General features: G+C 44.1%; 1 protein-coding gene across 8 annotated transcripts in view; it reads left to right on the top strand.

Moving 5' to 3' along the window:
* LOC115205111 (teneurin-3) overlaps window positions 1-18,308 on the top strand; it is a 219,082-nt gene that overhangs the window by 152,635 nt on the left and 48,139 nt on the right. For 5 of the 8 annotated variants that reach the window (XM_029770775.1, XM_029770773.1, XM_029770769.1 and 2 more), the window contains 4 exons: window positions 828-1,028; window positions 15,394-15,579; window positions 17,838-17,858; window positions 18,194-18,217. In XM_029770775.1, coding sequence (XP_029626635.1) covers window positions 828-1,028; window positions 15,394-15,579; window positions 17,838-17,858; window positions 18,194-18,217 — 432 coding nt within the window. The remainder of the gene's footprint in view (window positions 1-827; window positions 1,029-15,393; window positions 15,580-17,837; window positions 17,859-18,193; window positions 18,218-18,308) is intronic. The other 3 variants (XM_029770774.1, XM_029770772.1, XM_029770770.1) reach the window with 2 other exon arrangements.

Here is an 18,308-nt window from a genome sequence, read left to right as displayed (position 1 = left end):
ATGGTGATCTTATTCTTGTGTGTGACTACTCTGCCATGGAAACCCATTTCATGAAGCTCCCGACTAATAGTTATTGTGCTGACGTTGCTTCCAGAGGCAGTTTGGATCTCTGTAGTGAGTGTTGCAACCAAGGGCAGACGATTTTTACGTGCTTCGTGCTTCAGTGCTCAGCGGTCCCGTTCTGTGAGCTTGTGTGGCCTACCACTATGCAGCTGAGCCGTTGTTGATCCTAGACGTTTCCACGTCACATTAACAGCACCAGTGTAGCTTTAGCAGGGCAGACATTTAACGAACTGACTCCTATGGCGGTGCCACGTTGAAAGTTACTGAGCTCTTCAGTAAGGCTATTCTACTGCCAATGTTTCTCTATGGAGATTGCATCTCTGTGTGTTTGATTTTATACACCTGGCAGCAATGGGTGTGGCTGAAATAGCTGAATCCACTAATTTGAAGGGTTTTCCACATACCTTTGTATATATGGTGTATGTGTTAGCTTGAACGTCTGCACTAGTAATAAGGTGGCTATGGAACATTTTCACATGTTTATTTCATTCAGCCTTGATTGGGGTGGCAAGTAGCCTAGTGGTTAGAGCTTTGGGCCTGTAACTGAAAGGTTGCTGGATCGAATCCCAGAACTGACAAGGTAAAAATATTTTGTTCTTGCCCTGAACAAGGCATTTAACCCACTGTTCCCCGGTAGGCCGTCATTTTAATAAGAATTTGTTCTTAACTGACTTGCCTAGTTAAAACATTTTTTTTAAATCATCCCATACACAGTACTTGATCCATCTCCTTTCCTTTCCCCTGTTTTCCCCGTGTTTCCCTAGTGGACTGTCTGGACCCGACCTGCTCGGGCCACGGATCCTGCCACCACGGTGAATGCCACTGTAACCCGGGCTGGGGCGGAATGGGCTGTGCGATCCTGAAAAGCACGTGTCCTGAACAGTGCTCCAGCCACGGAACTTTCCACACCGAGACAGGAACCTGCATCTGTGAGGCTAACTGGACAGGCACCGACTGCACTGTAGGTCAGACAACTCTCTTACTCTTCATTAGGTTTAGCTGTCTGGCTTTGTGTTTTGTATGTGTGATGTAGAGGAGGCTCCTCCATTGAGGAAAAGGATGATGGTCCTCATTAATATGAGGAATATTTTAAACAATTTATTTGTACGTACTTTACCAGTTTGAGGGCTGTGCTTTGGTTTTAGTAATCGGTTCCTTTGCTTAAAGGACCAGGTGATTCATGTTCAATGTCTTTCTCTAGAATGGGGTCATTTAGTTCAGTTTAATTGCAGTGCAGAATTAGTCCCTGCATCTGCATTTCAAAGTTGGCGTCCCTAATTGAGTACAATCAAATTAGAACCTACTGGGTTTTTAACAATCCAGAGGTAAGATTAAGGGGTAGCATTGAGAATTTTGGAAAAAATATGTGCCCATTTTTAACTGCCTCCTACACCAACTCAGAAGCTAGGATATGCATATTATTAACACATTCGGATAGAAAACACTCTGAATTTTCTAAAACAGTTTGAATGGTGTCTGTAAGTATAACAAAACTCATATTGCAGGCAAAAACCTGTGAAAAATAGATTAAAAAAAATGTGAATTTTGTGACTGTACTATTTAGTGTCATTGTTTTATAGATACCACAGTGAGAAAGGATTCATTTCGCAACTCCTACGGCTTCCACTAGATGTCAACGATCTTTATAAAGTTGTTTGAAGCGTCTATGATTAACAGGGAGCAAATTAGAATGCAGGGAAGTTGACATGTCGTCACTTCATTTTTTCACGCCTGCGCATAAATCTGAGAAGAGTGAATTTGTCATAATCGTTTTTCTAGACACAGGATAGGTCGTGTGAAAATATTACTGATGTTTCACGTTAAAAATGGACCAAAAGATTGATGCTAAACAACGTTTGACATGTTTGAAAGAACGTAAATAGATTATTTACTAGGTTTTTTTAGCTTTTCGGCGTGATTTTACACCCCCCCACCACGTTTTGTGGGAGCCTACTGAACGCTAACTACTTGGTGTTATTTGGACATAAATTATGAACTTTGTCAAAAGAAACCACATTTGTTCTGGACCTGGGATTTCTGGCAGTGCCTTCTGATGGAGATAATCAAAGGTAAGGGGATATTTACAATGTTATTATGATATTAGATGCTGCTAACCTGTATAGCCTAGCCTATTGTTCTTAGCATAGTACCCCGTTTATTGCAAAATGTGATTTCCCAGTAAAGTTATTTTGAGATCTGGCCATTCGGTAGCAATTACGAGATGATAATATATTATTCTTTGAATGACAATATTATAATTTACCAATGTTTTCGAATAGTAATTCCGTGATTTGTAACGCTGGATTCACTGGGAGCATTCGAGCCGAAAATAATTCTGAATTTCACCGCGACTGTAAATGCTGTTTTTGGATATAAATATGAACTTGATGGAACTAAAAATGCATGAATTGTATAACATAATGTCCTATGAGTGTCATCTGATGCAGATTGTCAAAGGTAAGTGCATAATCCTAGCTGGTTTTCTGTCTCAGTTGATGCCCTTCTTTATATTGGCTAAACATTACACACAGCTATTGTCAATGTACTCTCCTAACATAACCTAACTTTATGCATTCTCCGTAAAGCCTCTTTGAAAATCGGACAACGTGGTTAGATTTAGGAGATGTGTATCTTTCAAATGGAGGAAAATAGTTGATTATTTGAGTATTTGAAATTATTAGACTCTTGCAGTTTTGAATTCCCCGCTATGGTCACATGACAATGAATCCCAATACCGGGATAAGATCCCCAACAGGTTTTAAGCAACACATTAACTTGATTGTGCGATTGAAATCCAAAGGGTTTTTGCATGAGAGGGTTTACTGTAAGTCTGAAATGATGGATGAGCCGAGAACCTGGACTGCTGGGAGGAAAAAAGAATGGGTGTTTAGAGAAACTGGAAGTTTTGTCACAATTTATTCACTTTCAGACAACATTCAAAGTAAAGCCATTTGTTATACTGTAAAAAAGCTATAGAATATCAGGACACAGAGTCCCTCTTTCACAATGTGAAACATCTATTGCTGGTCGATGTAAAAAAAATACATTGAAGGGAGCAATTTTAGCTTAAGCAGAAGTTGAAACTCTTATTTGCCCACTTGGATAGTAATCGAGGTTTCTCTCTTAATTATCTCAGCAATTCAACTTCAATTAAATTAACTTTAATTAACAAGCGGTGTGGCATAGATCGACCACCGACTCCGACATCACGCCAGAGCCAGGGGCGTGCTAAAAGCAGATAAACACATTTGCGCTAATGAAAAATAGATTATATGGATTCTTTGGGGGGGGGGCTTTGTAATCGAACGCTCCCCCTCCAGAGGCATGGTTAATATTCTGAAGTGTCGTCTAAGCATTAATTAGAGACCCTCCAAGGTCTCTCAATCGAAGAAAACTCCATTCAGAGGGAGATTAAACTAATATCTTAAAAAAGTGCAAATGAGAGTGGGAGAGATGGTTTCACTTGTAAGCGAACAACAGTAAAACATTTAAATGTTGTACAGTGCCTTCCGACACAAAATATTTTAATGTCCATTTATAAAACATTTATGTAACATGTAACAACTAATAGCGGTAAGTCTTTTCGGCTAAGTCTCTAAGAACTTTGCACACCTGGATTGTGCAATATTTGCCCATTATTCTTTTTTAAATTCTTCAAGTTCTGTCAAGTTGGTTGCTGATCATTGCTAGAAAGCCATTTTCAAGTTTTGCCATAGTTTCATGTTGATTTAAGTAAAAACTGTAACTAGACCACTCAGGAACATTCAATGTCATCTTGGTAAGCAACTTCAGTGTATATTTGGCCATGTCTTTTAGGTTATTGTCCTGCTGAAAGGTGAATTTGTCTCCCAGTGTCTGTTGGAAAGAAGACTGAACCAGGTTTTCCTATAGGATTTTGACAGTGCTTAGGTCTACTCCATTTCTTTTTATCCCCAAAAAAACTCCCTAGTCCTCGCCGATGAAAAGCAATCCCATAACATAATGCAGCCACCACCATGCTTGAAAATATGAAGAGTGGTACTCAATGATGTGCTGTGTTGGATTTTTCCCAAACATAACGCTTGATTTCTTTGCCACATTTTTTGCAGTATTACTTTAATGCCTTGATGCAAACACGATGCATGTTTTTCAATATTTTTTAATCTGTAGAGGCTTCCTTCTTTATCCTGTTGGGGATACCCCTTCCCGTTCGGATCCCGTTAACGGGATTGCTTGACAAGATACAACGCGCGAAATTCAAAACAGAATAAATCGAATAATTTACATTTCTCAAACAATCAACTATCTTACACCCTTTGAAAGATAAACATCTCCTTAATCTAACCACATTGTCCGATTTCAAAAAGGCTTTACGGCGAAAGCATGAAGTTAGATTATGTTAGGACAGTACATTGAAAATAGCTGTGTGTAATGTTTTGTCAATGCAAAGACAGGCGTCACCAAAAGCAGAAAACCAGCTAAAATGATGCACTAACCTCTGACAATCTTCATCAGATGACACTCCTAGGACATTATGTTAGACAATACATGCATTTTTTGTTCTATCAAGTTCATATTTATATCCAAAAATAGCATTTTACAGTGGCGGTGAAATTCAGAAAATATTTTCCCTCAAATACTGCCGGTGAATCAGCGCTACAATTTACAAAATTACTATTCGAAAACATTGGTAAATTATAATATTGTCATTCAAAGAATTATAGATTAACATCTCGTGAATGCAACCGCATTGCCAGATTTCAAAATAACTTTACTGGGAAATCACAATTTGCAATAAACGAGGTGCTATGCTCAGAAAAATAGGTTAGGTGATACAGGTTAGCGCCATCTTGGAACCATCTAAAATCAAATATACTATTGTAAATATTCCCTTACCTTTGATTATCTTCATCAGAAGGCACTTTCAGGAATCCCAGGTCCACAACAAATGTAGTTTTGTTCGAAAAGGTTAATAATTTATGTCCCAATAGCTCCTTCTTGTTAGCGCGTTCTGTAGGCTACTCAAAATGTACCGAAGACCGCGGGACTTGTCGCCACGAAAGAGCAAAAAAAATAATATTTACGTTCGTTTAAACATGTCAAACCTTGTATAGCATAAGTCTTTAGGGCCTTTTTCAATCAGAACTTCAATAATATTCAAGGCGGACGATTGCATTGTCTTATAAAACGTTTCGGAAAGAAAGGGTCCCCACACGCATGCGCGTCATTGTAGACATGGCCATCCGCCTGTGACCTAGTTTACAGCCTTCTCGTTCGGCCAGTTTTTACAGGAGAACACTCAAACCACTTTGTAAAGACTGTTGACATCTAGTGGAAGCCTTGGGAAGTGAAAAATGAATCCTAACTCACTGTGTGTTTCAATGGCAAAGGTTTGAAGTGATTCCACACATCAGATGTCCACTTCCTGTTAGGATTTGTCTCAGGGTTTTGACTGCCATATGAGTTCTGTTATACTCACAGACACCTTTTCAAACAGTTTTAGAAACGTTATAATGTTTTCTATCCAAATCTACTATTTATATGCATATTCTCGTTTCTGGGCAAGAGTAGTAAACAGTTTAAATCGGGTACGTTTTTTATCCGGTCGTGCAAATACTGCCCCCTATTCCCAACAGGTTTTAAACTCTGTCTTGTAGGTTAGTATTGTGGAATAACTACAATGTTGTTGATCCATCCCCAAAAAATGTATATCACAATCATTAAACTCTGTTACTGTTTTAAAATCACAATTGGCCTCATGGTCAAATCACTGAACAGTTTCCTTCCTCTCCGTCAACTGAATTAGGAAGGGCACCTGTATCTTTGTAGTGACTGGGTATAATGATACACCATCCAAAGCCTAATTAATAACTTCACCATGCTCAAAAGCATATTCAGCCTCTGCTTTTGTTTATTTTTACACATCTACCAATAGGTGCCCTTCTTTGCGAGGCATTGAAATACCTCCATGATCTTTTTGGTTGAATCTGTGCTTGAAATTCACTACGCGATTGAGGAACCTTAAAAGTAATTGTATGTGTGGGGTACAGAGATGGGGTAGTCATTCAAAAATTATAGTAACCACTATTATTGAACACAGAATGGGTCTATGCAACTTATTTTGTGATTTGTTATGCACATTTTTACTCCTGAACTTATTTAGGTTTGCCATAGCAAAGGGGTTGAATACATACACTGAGATTAATGCATTTTGAATTCAAGCTGTAACACACACAAAAAAATTGAAAAAGTAAAGGGGTGTGAATACTTTCTAAAGGCACTGTATCCTTGACATGTTAACCCTCAGTATATTCACAAGGGTGGTTGTTGGAATAGATTTATTGTGTCGATATCTCCCTAGATTTACTCACAAATTATTTGTTTAAAGCCACAAACTTTCACCTGCAGCCTACTTAGAGTAACTTTTTATAAACCTGACAAAGTCTGTTCTTGCCATCTGAACGGATGCTGTGGTGACATTTGAAAGTGTTCTGGAGCCTCTGAAGGCAATACTGTGTCAGTTCCTGTAAATAAACCTTTCCTTTCATTATTTCATGTGGTTTTCCCTCAAGAATAGAATAGAGTTTTTAGTGTGGATTATGGCATGCCAGTGGCTGGAGCACTCACCTTGGGTCTCCTACTACCTGTGAATTCGGTAATTAGAGTTTCTCACCCACATCAACCCTGCCGCCTGACTACATAGAGCCATCTGTTTTAGTAGTTGGTCTTATTCTATTGGGAGTCCCTATGGGACTACCAATCACGGCCGGATGTGATGCAGCCTGGATAACATGAAAGCCGTGTTTAGTCTGCTCTGCCAGTTAAATAAAGGAAAATGAAGCAACAACAGACAAAACACATTTGATATTTTTTGGAGTAGGGGGGCTTAGGGAAATGTGTTGTTCACATCTGAACAGCAAAGCGCAGGCTTTGCGCTTCTTTATTCTATCAATATGTAAAGATTAGTTACACAGCTGAATCGTAAAACACTGACTGCAGAAATGGAACCACAAAGAAGGGATTATTCACAATGGGCCCGATTCAGACTGTACGTATTTCCTACACACACCTTTCCTACACACCCAGTAGTTGGTATTCAGACTTACCTTATGCAGGAATGGGCTTTGCAGGCATGGTTCCCTTGTGTGCTAAAAACCCTCCCACTTGCTGGCCAACAGATTTTCTCATGGTATTTTCATTCAATAGGGTTTTCAGTATATGTATCTAAAGCATCCCTTCAAATTTGGTGTACCTCTTTAATTAGAATTTTCTGAACGGACTCAATAGAATATTTGGAGAGAACGGTTCAGAATATTAGTGTTAAATTAAATAAAGCCATGTAAATACACACATTCATCTCCTTTTCAGCTCGAACTGGTAGATTTAAAAAATACTCCGGTATTGTATATTATTTAGGGTTAGGAAAGTATTTATGAATAATTAAAAATAAAAAAGTTTGGGAAGCCTTTATGCAGGAAATAAATTGGTAAATAAAAAATACAGTAGTTTAATTCATCCTGAAAGTTGCCATATTCAATCAATCAATCCATTAAATATTGGAAGGTCAGAAAAGTGTATAATTGGGCTTGAATAGTATCCCTATAAATCTACACTAATAATCCTCACTAATCATGGAAGTGTGATGACTGTAACGGCCATCGAAGGAGGTAGACCAAGGCGCAGCGTGTTGAGTGCTCATCATGTATTTATTGTACTGAGAACACAAACAAAGAAACAAAAACGACAGCCAAACATTTCTGCCAGGTAAGCAACACTAAACAGAAATTAACCAACCACAAAACCCAAAAGAAAACAGGCTGCCTAAGTATGGCTCCCAATCAGAGACAACGATATACAGCTGTCCCTGATTGAGAACCATACCCGGCCAAAACAAAGAAATACAAAACATAGAAAAAAGGACATAGAATTCCCACCCTAGTCACACCCTGGCCTAACCAAAATAGAGAACAAAACCCTCTCTATGGCCAGGGCGTGACAATGACAATGGTCTAGTCGTCGTGAACTGTGCTCCAGACTCCAGGTTTAAACTGCTACGTATGGTCTGCGTTCCATAATGATCCCAAATTATTGCACAATTTATAATACCTTTGTCACAACTTCCGCCGAAGTCGGGTCTTCTCCTTGTTCGGGCGGCGCTCGGCGTCGCCGGTCTTCTAGCCGTCATCGATCCACTTTTCATTTTCCATTTGTTTTGTCTTGTTTTCCTCACACCTGGTTTCAACCCCCTCAATCACTTGCTGTGTATTTAACCCTATGTTCCCCCAATGTCTTTGTGTGGGATTGTTTATTGTTTCATGTATGCGCACGTTAGGCTGGTTACGCTGGGTTATGTCAACCCGTATTGTATTTCGTGTTCGTTGTGCCGTGTGTTTTTGGTTCGCCTAAATAAAGGCTCCGTTTGCTACCCAATATCTGCTCTCCTGCGCCTGACTCCCTTACAGCCATTTACACGTACCTAACAGAATCCCACACCACTACATGGAGTCAGCAGGAGCAGGTACCTATGGGAGCGGAGTCGAGGAGCGCGTCAAGGAGCACACAGCGTTGATTCACCATCTCGGCGCCGCCATGGACCACGTCGTCCAGACGATGGACCGCTGGGAGAGACAGGGAGTTCCTCCAGCACCTCCACCAGCACAACAGGGGTTCCCACTACCTGTCCCTCCTGTACCCGGTCCCAGTGGGATGCGTCTCGCCCTTCCCGGGGAGTATGATTGGACGGCGGCAAGGTGCCAGGGTTTCCTGCTACAGCCGGACCTATACCTGGGCACCGTTTACCCGGCTCCCTCGGGAAGGGAGAGGGTGTCCGCCCTCATCTCGTGCCTCTCAGCTCTCGAGTGGGCCAATGCCGTGTGGGGAGAAGGAGATGCGGCGTTGGAGGACTTCACGGAGTTCACGGGCAGTCTTCGACCACCCGCCCGAGGGTAGAGCGGCGGTTGGTCATCTGTTCCACCTGAGGCAGGGGACGAGGAGCGCCCAGGAGTTCGCCCTGGAATTTCGAACCCTGGCCGCCGGAGCGGGATGGAACGACAGGGCCCTTATTGACCACTACCGTTGCAGCCTGCGCGAGGATGTCCGTCGGGAGTTGGCCTGCAGGGATACCACTCTTACCTTCGACCAGCTGGTGGACATGTCCATTCGGTTGGATAACCTTCTGGTCACCCATGGACGTCCAGAGAGGGCTCTGTCGATTCCCTCTCCCAGCACCACCGCTCTGGTGCCTATGGAGCTGGGAGGTGCTGCACTCAGGGAGGACGGAGGAGGGGCTTTCACGTGTACCATCTGTGGCCGCAGAGGTCACACTGCTGGTCGGTGCCATGTTGGTTCCTCTAGGGGTCGAGGCAGCAGGCAGAGTACTCTGGCGTCGCCCCAGGTGAGCATTCACCACTCTCATCCAGAGCCCTCTGTTGTACACCTGTTTTTGCATGTTTATTTTACTGAGTTTTCCCCGCATTCCCAGCATAAGGTGCTCGTCGATTCAGGCGCGGCTGGGAATTTTATCGACAGAGCATTCGCCCAGAGGTTAGGGATCCCTATTATTCCAGTGGCTAGGCCTTTCCCAGTTCACGCTCTGGATAGTCGACCATTAGTGTCCGGGTTAATTAGGGAGGCTACCATTCCCCTGGGCATGGTGACGCAGGGGGGTCACGAGGAGAGAATCAGTCTCTTCCTCATTGACTCTCCTACATTTCCTGTTGTACTAGGCCATCCATGGTTAGCTCGTCATGACCCCACCATTTCATGGCAACAGAGGGCTCTCACGGGGTGGTCGCGAGAGTGCTCAGGGAGATGTGTAGGGGTTTCTGTTGGTGCTACTACGGTGGAAAGTCCAGACCAGGTCTCCACTGTGCGCATTCCCCCCGAATCAGCCGATTTGGCTCTCGCCTTCTCCAAAAAGAAGGCGACTCAATTACCACCCCATCGATGGGGGGATTGTGCGATAAATCTCCTAGTAGACGCAGCACTTCCCAGGAGTCATGTGTATCCCCTGTCACAGGCGGAGACGGTGGCTATGGAAACATATGTCTCTGAATCCCTGCGTCAGGGGCACATTTGGTCCTCCACTTCACCACCTCCTCGAGTTTATTTTTTGTGAAGAAGAAGGAGGGAGGACTGCGCCCGTGTATTGACTATCGAGGTCTCAACCAGATCGCGGTGAGGTACAGTTTCCCGCTGCCGCTCATCGCCACAGCGATTGAGTCAATGCACAGGGCGCGCTTCTTCACCAAATTAGATCTCAGGAGCGCTTACAACCTGGTGCGTATCCGGGAGGGAGACGAGTGGAAGACGCCGTTCAGTACCACCTCAGGGCATTATGAGTACCTCGTCATGCTGTACGGGTTGATGAATGCTCCATCAGTATTCCAAGCCTTTGTTGACGAGATTTTCAGGGACCTGCATGGGCAGGATGTAGTGGTGTTTAACCTCTCTTGGGGAGGTGGTACGCTAACATACGACTATTTTACACCATTTTGAAGATACACGTCTCCTTAATGTAACCACATTGTCCGATTTCAAAAAGCCTTTACGGCGAAAGCATAAAGTTAGATTATGTTAGGACAGTTCCAACACAAGAAAAACCATACAGCCATTTTCCTAGCAAGGACAGGCGTCACAAAAATTAGCTAAAATGATGCACTAACCTTTGACGATCTTCATCAGATGACACTCCTAGGACATCATGTTACACAATACATGCATTTTTTGTTCGATCAAGTTGATATTTATATCCAAAAACAGCCTTTTACATTGGCCCGTGATGTTCAGAAAATATTTTGCCTCCAATACTGCCTGTGAATCAGCACTACAATATAGAAAAATACTCATCATAAACGTTGATAAAATATTCATCTGTTATTCAAAGAATTATAGATGAACATCTCCTTTATGCAACCGCTGTGACAGATTTCAAAAAAGCTTCACGGGGAAAGCACACTTTGCAATAATCTGAGTACTGCGCTCAGAAAAAGACATTAAGCGATACAGATACCCGCCATTTTGGAGTCATCTAAAATCATAAATAGCATTAGAAATATTAACTTACCTCTGATGATCTTCATCAGAATGCACTTACAGGTATCCCAGGTCCACAATAAATGTTGTTTTGTTCGATAAAGTCCATAATTATGTCCAAATAGCTCCTTGTAGTTTGCGCGTTCATTAAGCTACTCCAAGTGTAGGAAGCACGGCCAAAAGGTCACGACGAAATGTCAAAAAAAGTTATATTTACGTTCGTTCAAACATGTCAAACGTTGTATAGCATCAATCTTTAGGGCCTTTTTAACTTAGAACTTCAATAATATTCCAACCGGACGATTCCAATGTCTTGAAAAACGTTTTGGAACACAGCTACCCCTCCAATGAACTCATGTGCTATCCTGAGTCAACAACTTCCAACTTCCTTTGTTGGCTCTCTGTTCACCATAGACGCCTCAAACAGCTTTCTAAAGACTGTTGACATCTAGTGGAAGCCTTAGGAAGTGCAAAATGAACCCTAAGTCACTGTGTGTTAGATAGGCAATCACTTGAAAAACTACAGCCTCAGATCCTCCACTTCCGGGTTGGATTTTTACTCAGGTTTTTGCCTGCCATATGAGTTCTGTTATACTCACAGACATCATTCAAACAGTTTTAGAAACTTCAGAGTGTTTTCTATCCAAATCTACTAATAATATGCATATTCTAGTTCCTGGGCCCGAGTAGTAGGACATTTAATTTGGGTGCGTTTTTCGTCCGGCCGTGAAAATACTGCCCCCTACCCAAGAGAGGATATAGATGACATTCTGATATACTCCGTTTCACGTGCCGAGCATGTGTCCCTGGTGCACAGGGTGCTTGGTCGACTGTTGGAGCATGACCTGTACGTCAAGGCTGAGAAATGCTTGTTCTTCCAGCAGTCAATCTCCTTCCTAGGGTAGCGCATTTCCACCTCGGGGGTGGAGATGGAGAGTGACCGCATTTCAGCCGTGCGTAATTGGCCAACTCCCACCACGGTAAAGGAAGTGCAGCGGTTCCTAGGTTTTACCAATTACTAACGGAGGTTTATCCGGGGTTTTGGTCAGGTAGCAGATACCATTACCTCACTGCTGAAGGGCGGCCCGGTACGTTTGCAGTGGTCAGCTGAGGCGGACAGGGCTTTTGGTCACCTGAGGGCTCTGTTTACCTCGGCTCCCGTGCTGGCCCATCCGGATCCCTCTTTGGCGTTCATAGTGGAGGTGGATGCATCCGAGGCTGGGATAGGAGCCATGCTCTCTCAGCGCTCGGGTACGCCAACGAAGCTCCGTCCCTGTGCCTTCTTCTCGAAGAGGCTCAGCCCGATGAGCAAAACTATGACGTGGTGGACCAGGAGCTGTTGGCTGTCGTCAAGGCTCTGAAGGCGTGGAGACATTGGCTTGAGGGGGCTAAACAACCTTTTCTCATCTGGACTGACCACTGCAATCTGGAGTACATCCGGGCAGCGAGGAGACTGAACCCTCGCCAGGCAAGGTGGGCCATGTTTTTCACCAGTTTTGTTTTTTCCCTGCCCTACAGACCAGGTTCCCAGAACGTTAAGCCAGACGCTCTGCCCCGACTGTATGACACAGATGAGCAGCCCATGGATCCCACTCCAATACTCCCGGCCTCCTGCCTGGTGGCGCCGGTAGTGTGGGAGCTGGACGCGGACATTGAGCAGGCGTTACGTGCAGAGCCCGCTCCTCTCCAGTGTCCCGCTGGCCGTCTGTACGTTCCATCTGTTGTCCGTGGCCGGTTGATCTATTGGGCCCACAAGTCACCCTCCTCTGGTCATCCTGGGATCGGTCGGACGGTGGGCTGTTTGGCTGGGAAGTACTGGTGGCCTACTTTGGCCAAGGGCGTGAGGGTTTATGTTTCCTCCTGCTCGGTGTGCGCACAGTGTAAGGCTCCTAGGCACCTGCCCAGAGGGAAGCTACACCCCTTACCCGTTCCACAGCGGCCTTGGTCGCACCTGTCGGTGGATTGTCTGACCGTACTCCCCCCCTCACAGGGAAACACCACGATCCTGGTCGTTGTGGATCGGTTCTCTAAGTCCTGCCGTCTCCTCCCTCTGCCCGGTCTCCCTATGGCCCTACAGACTGTGGAGGCCTTGTTTACGCACGTCTTCCGGCACTATGGGGTGCCTGAGGATATAGTGTCTGATCGAGGTCCCCAGTTCACTTCGAGGGTTTGGAAGGCGTTCATGGAACATCTGGGGGTCTCGATCAGACTTACCTCGGGGTTTCATTCCGAGGGTAATGGGCAGGTGGAGAGAGTGAAGCAGGATGTAGGCAGGTTTCTGCGGTCGTGGGAATGGGCAGCGTTCGTGCCCTGTGCCGAGATGGCTCAGAACTCGCTGGCTCACTCCTCCACTAACCTCTCCCCCTTCCAGTGCGTACTGGGATACCAGCCGGTTCTGACGTCTGGCATCAGAGTCAGACCGAGGCTCCTGCGGTGGACGACTGGTTCAGGCACGCGAAGGAGACATGGGACGCCGCCATGTTCACCTCCAGCGGGCCGTGCTGCGCCATAAAACCAGCGCAGACCGTCACTGCAGTGAGGCGGACCGGGTCTGGCTCTCAACCCGAAACCTGCCCTGCAGGAAGCTGGGCCCATGGTTTGTGGGGCCATTCAAAATACTGAGGAGAGTGAATGAGGTTTGTTATCGGTTTCAGCTTCTCCCCCGATTACCGTATGAACCTCTCATTCCATGTGTCTCTCCTCAGGCCGGTGGTGGTTGGCCCGCTCCAGGAGTCTGAGGTGCGGGAGGTTCCTCCGCCCCCTCTGGACATCGAGGGGGCTCCGGCGTACTCCGTTCGCTGTATACTGGATTCGAGGCGTTGGGCGAGGGGCCTTCAGTACCTCGTGGAGTGGGAGGGGTATGGTCCGGAGGAGAGGTGCTGGGTTCCGGTGGAGGACGTGTTGGACCCTTCAATGCTGCGGGAGTTCCACCATCTCCGTCCGGATCGCCCTGCGCCTTGCCCTCCGGGTCGTCCCTGAGGCCGGCGTCGGCGTGCTGCTGGAGCCGCGCGTCAAGGGGGGGGTGTACTGTCACGACTTCCGCCGAAGTCGGGTCCTCTCCTTGTTCGGGCGGCGCTTGGCGTCGCCGGCCTTCTAGCCATCATCGATCCACTTTTCATTTTCCATTTGTTTTGTCTTGTTTTCCTCACACCTGGTTTCAATCCCCTCAATCACTTGCTGTGTATTTAACCCTCTGTTCCCCCCCATGTCTTTGTGTGGGATTGTTTATTGTTTCATGTATGTGCATGTTAGGCTGGTTATGCTGGGTTATGTCAACCCATATTGTATTTCATGTTCATTGTGCCGTGTGTTTTTGGTTCGCCTAAATAAAGGCTCCGTTTGCTACCCAATATCTGCTCTCCTGCGCCTGACTCCCTTACAGCCATTAACGCATACCTAACAACCTTAGCCGAATATGACTCACTATTGCTAGCGATCTTCAGAACAACCACAGGAATGTGACAGAGGAAAGAAAGGTAAACTAACGATATAATGGAATGATGCAAAATGTATGGAAACTAACACTAAAGTGACGTTATAAATGTGTGTGGGTATAACTGACAGTGGCTACCGATAGTGGCTAATGTTTAACACAATACAAATACAAATTGAAAAAAGTACAGTGAAAAGTGTCGGGATATAATTAAAACATTATAGAAATCATAAATCAACTCGGTAGGTTTAGTGCTATACTGTTGCACATTGCTGCAGAAGCCTATAGCTTGGTTCTCCAAATTCCATCCCTGCAACTTATAAGGCCGGTGTTTCATGAACTTAACTGTGGAAAAGGTGATATGTTGATATGCTTCAGTTTGCTGCCATATGACTGGTTTTCACATTTGTCATAAGGTACATTAGATAAAACAATTGTAATTTATATTTACAATCCCCTTATTCGAACAGCTTACTCATTTACCTAGCTCTTATCAATTTATTAAAAAAAGAAAGAAGGAAAAGAAAGTAGATGTTGTTCCATTTGGAACCGACAGGCTCCTCGACCTTATTCATCGCGCGTAAAGAAAAAATTAAGTAAAGGTCAGAATATGGTGTATCTGTAGAATTTATTTGATCTCCACCCCCAAAAGAATAGGAAGGGGAATAGCATGCTATTCTCATACTTAATTTTAAAGTCAGAATACGCGTAGAGAGAAAAGAGCATAAAAAGGAATTACGTTCAATTTACGCGTGCCTAACTCAGGTCGAAAGTCCCCCCAATGTCCATATATGTACTATAGGTGTAAATTACTGTACATAACTATAGAACCAGTCTGTCCAGTGTATGATGGGCGACTCTATTTTTGGTTGCGTGTGTGTCAGAGGTGTGCACGGTGGACTGCGGCCCCCACGGAGCATGTGTCAGTGGAACGTGTCATTGTGAGGAAGGATCGGCAGGCTCAGAGTGCGACCAGAGGGACTGTCACCCACGCTGTACAGATCATGGCGTCTGCCGAGAAGGCAAATGTGACTGTCACCAGGGCTGGACAGGAGAGCACTGCACTATTGGTAAGTCGTACTGACATGTAAAGCCATTCATAACTGGTAAATTACCCAATGCAGATTAGCAGTTATCCTCCACCCACACTCAGTAGAGAACCAGTATAAAGAGGCAATAATGTAACGATTAAATATCCACCGATGCTCCTGAATATGCCCAAGAGTTTCTTTCAAAAGTATCTTGAATGCAGTCATCAAAGTTGATGAGCTTGGTGGGAATTTAGCTCCCCTCATTCCAATTTTGCATTATGTAATAAAGAAGTATAAAGTACGCATTTTCTAAAGCTATATTTATTGCATAACATACAGGTTTGACTAAGTCCTCAAAATACATTTACCACTTGAATAGTATCGTACAGAGATGGGGTCAATTCCAGGTCAATTCCTCTGCTGAATTGAGTATGGAATTTCCCCATTGAACTTCAATTTGATTCATGAATTGCCAGGAGACTTAGATGAAACTGGCCCTATCCCCGGTACCCCTAACCCTCTTTCCCATTCCACTCTCATTATCCTTGACACCTGACATCCCCATTTTTCTCTTTCCCAATGGCAATGGATTTAGAATGCTATTCGATCTACATATCGAATCCTACCTCTTATACTACCACTTCACTAAGGGCAGGTATTAAGGGAAATGAGGGCCAGCCAGGACTATGGTCTTATTCAGCTTTGTCTCAATGGAATAGCCCGTCTTCCAGATGACAGTTTCGCTGTGCATTAATTGAGATAATGAGCACTGTGAGGTTGCTTCCCCTTGACCTGTGACCTCAACTTCCTGGACACACTGCTCCTGTCAAAAAGGCGACAGTTAAACTGTTGACGTGGCGCATCATGTACCGTTCCACCCTGTGTCACCCAAACCCACTCGGTAACATCATCCTCTCGTTGAAACAAAGACCCCGGCTCTTCAAACTCTTGAACCCTAATTACATATGAACAAGACTTTCATCAGCAGTTATCCCATCCAGAGAATGAAGGTGACTGGCGGTTAGAAACGAGGAGAGAGAGATGAGATTGGGTCGGGGTGATTGGAGGGGTCGCATTCCTGATGTTATTCATCTCTGCCTCCTCAATGAGAACTAAGATCCCATCCCTTTCAACATCTTCCTGTTTAAGACCCCCATCAGGAAACCAATTCCTAGCCGTAGATGCGACTGGGATGAATAGGCAGGCATTCTTGCCGTGAACTAGGAGCTTATTCCTTTTTTTCCAAGGCTTTCTGAATAACTTCCATTCGCACAAAGCACCTTTAATCACATTACATGGCGAGACCCTGACGAAGGGGCTGGAATAGACCGCTTCCCTGGACGAGCTATTGTCAGACACATTGCGATCCTGTTTTTATCTGGGAGGCTTCGGCACCGCTCTTGCTTTACTTTCCATAGTTTTTTTTTTCTTCTGATGTTTACTACCAACGTGTTTCTTTTCATTCAAGTGTTCCTGGGAGTTCACTGGCATGCTTTGTTTGTTCCAATGATGAAGTGGTTGAAATGCTCATATACATTATGTGTACTGGCAGGACAATAAGGCACATGACACTTGAATGGCCAATACACTGATAGTTGTAATGTATAGCTGATGTACCAAGCGTATGAATGTGTACTGGGATGACAATAAGCTGAAATTCTTCTGGATGTGTACTTGAAGGACAATAAGCTACATGTCTCTTGAATGGTAAAGATGTGGTTAGATTTAGCTGGATAGATGGTGTAACAGAGTGCAAAAGTTCACACTAGAATGCTATTCAGACAACACTAAAAAACAAGGCACTGTATTCAGTTTACGACATACTGTTCCACTCAAAATGCATACCAATGGGCAAAGTATTTTTCTTCCTATTTTGTCTGATCAGATAAAACGTTTTTAAGGATAAAGTGACTTATTCTATCCATGGTCTAAAATAATTGTATGGCAGTAAACAGCTGTACCTATACAATTATAAACTAGGTTTTTTAGATGTTCTATGTGAATGTACGGTACATTGTTATTTACTTCATGTGGAGGGTTTAATACATGGAAGTATGTTATGAATGAAAGCATGCCACTACTAGGATGGCAATGGAGCTTATCTGGCAAGTGTGAAGGTTTGCTCAACAGCACCTTAACACACATAACTGTGAAACATTCATAGTTCAAACTAATTAGTAGTTTCCTTGTCATGCTATCTGTGCATGTTACCTCTGTAATAACACTTCTCTACACCTCTTTTTACTTTTCTTTGTCTTTCGGTCTGCCCCTCCTCTCCTTTCCTCTTATCCGACAAGCTCTGGATTCAAGAGTATCAGGTAATGTACTTAACAGTCTTTCTCTCTCCTTTCTGTTTCGTATCAATACACAAAAAAAACATCAGACTGAAAATGTAACCCCCCCTGTAAATGGCGTGAGCAGATAACTTTCCTTCCCTCAACAGTTTCAGAATAGCAATGTGTCAACCGTGCTGTTTTTAAGTGTCAAAGTATTGCATACCATGTTGTCAAGTGCATCTATTTTTCTGCCATCGGTTCAGCTCTTTATTTCTCCTTGTATGCTACACTCAGATAATGTTTGTCAGTCTAGATTTTCCTGCAAGACAGAAGTAATTTTCTTTTGCAAATGTTTCCCCTCTCTTCAATGGTAATAGGAGCAGTCAAGATAGGATATAAAGGTAATGGAATGACTACCCCAGAGAGTTGTCACCAACAATCACTCGCCTGCTCTCTGTTTTCTTCCCCAAGCACGACGTACACATGTCTTAT

This window comes from Salmo trutta, chromosome 13, assembly GCF_901001165.1.
Source record: "Salmo trutta chromosome 13, fSalTru1.1, whole genome shotgun sequence".
NCBI lineage: Eukaryota > Metazoa > Chordata > Actinopteri > Salmoniformes > Salmonidae > Salmo > Salmo trutta.
The sequence above is the reverse complement of the archived record's forward strand: the minus strand, read 5'-3'. Positions and strand labels throughout refer to the sequence as shown.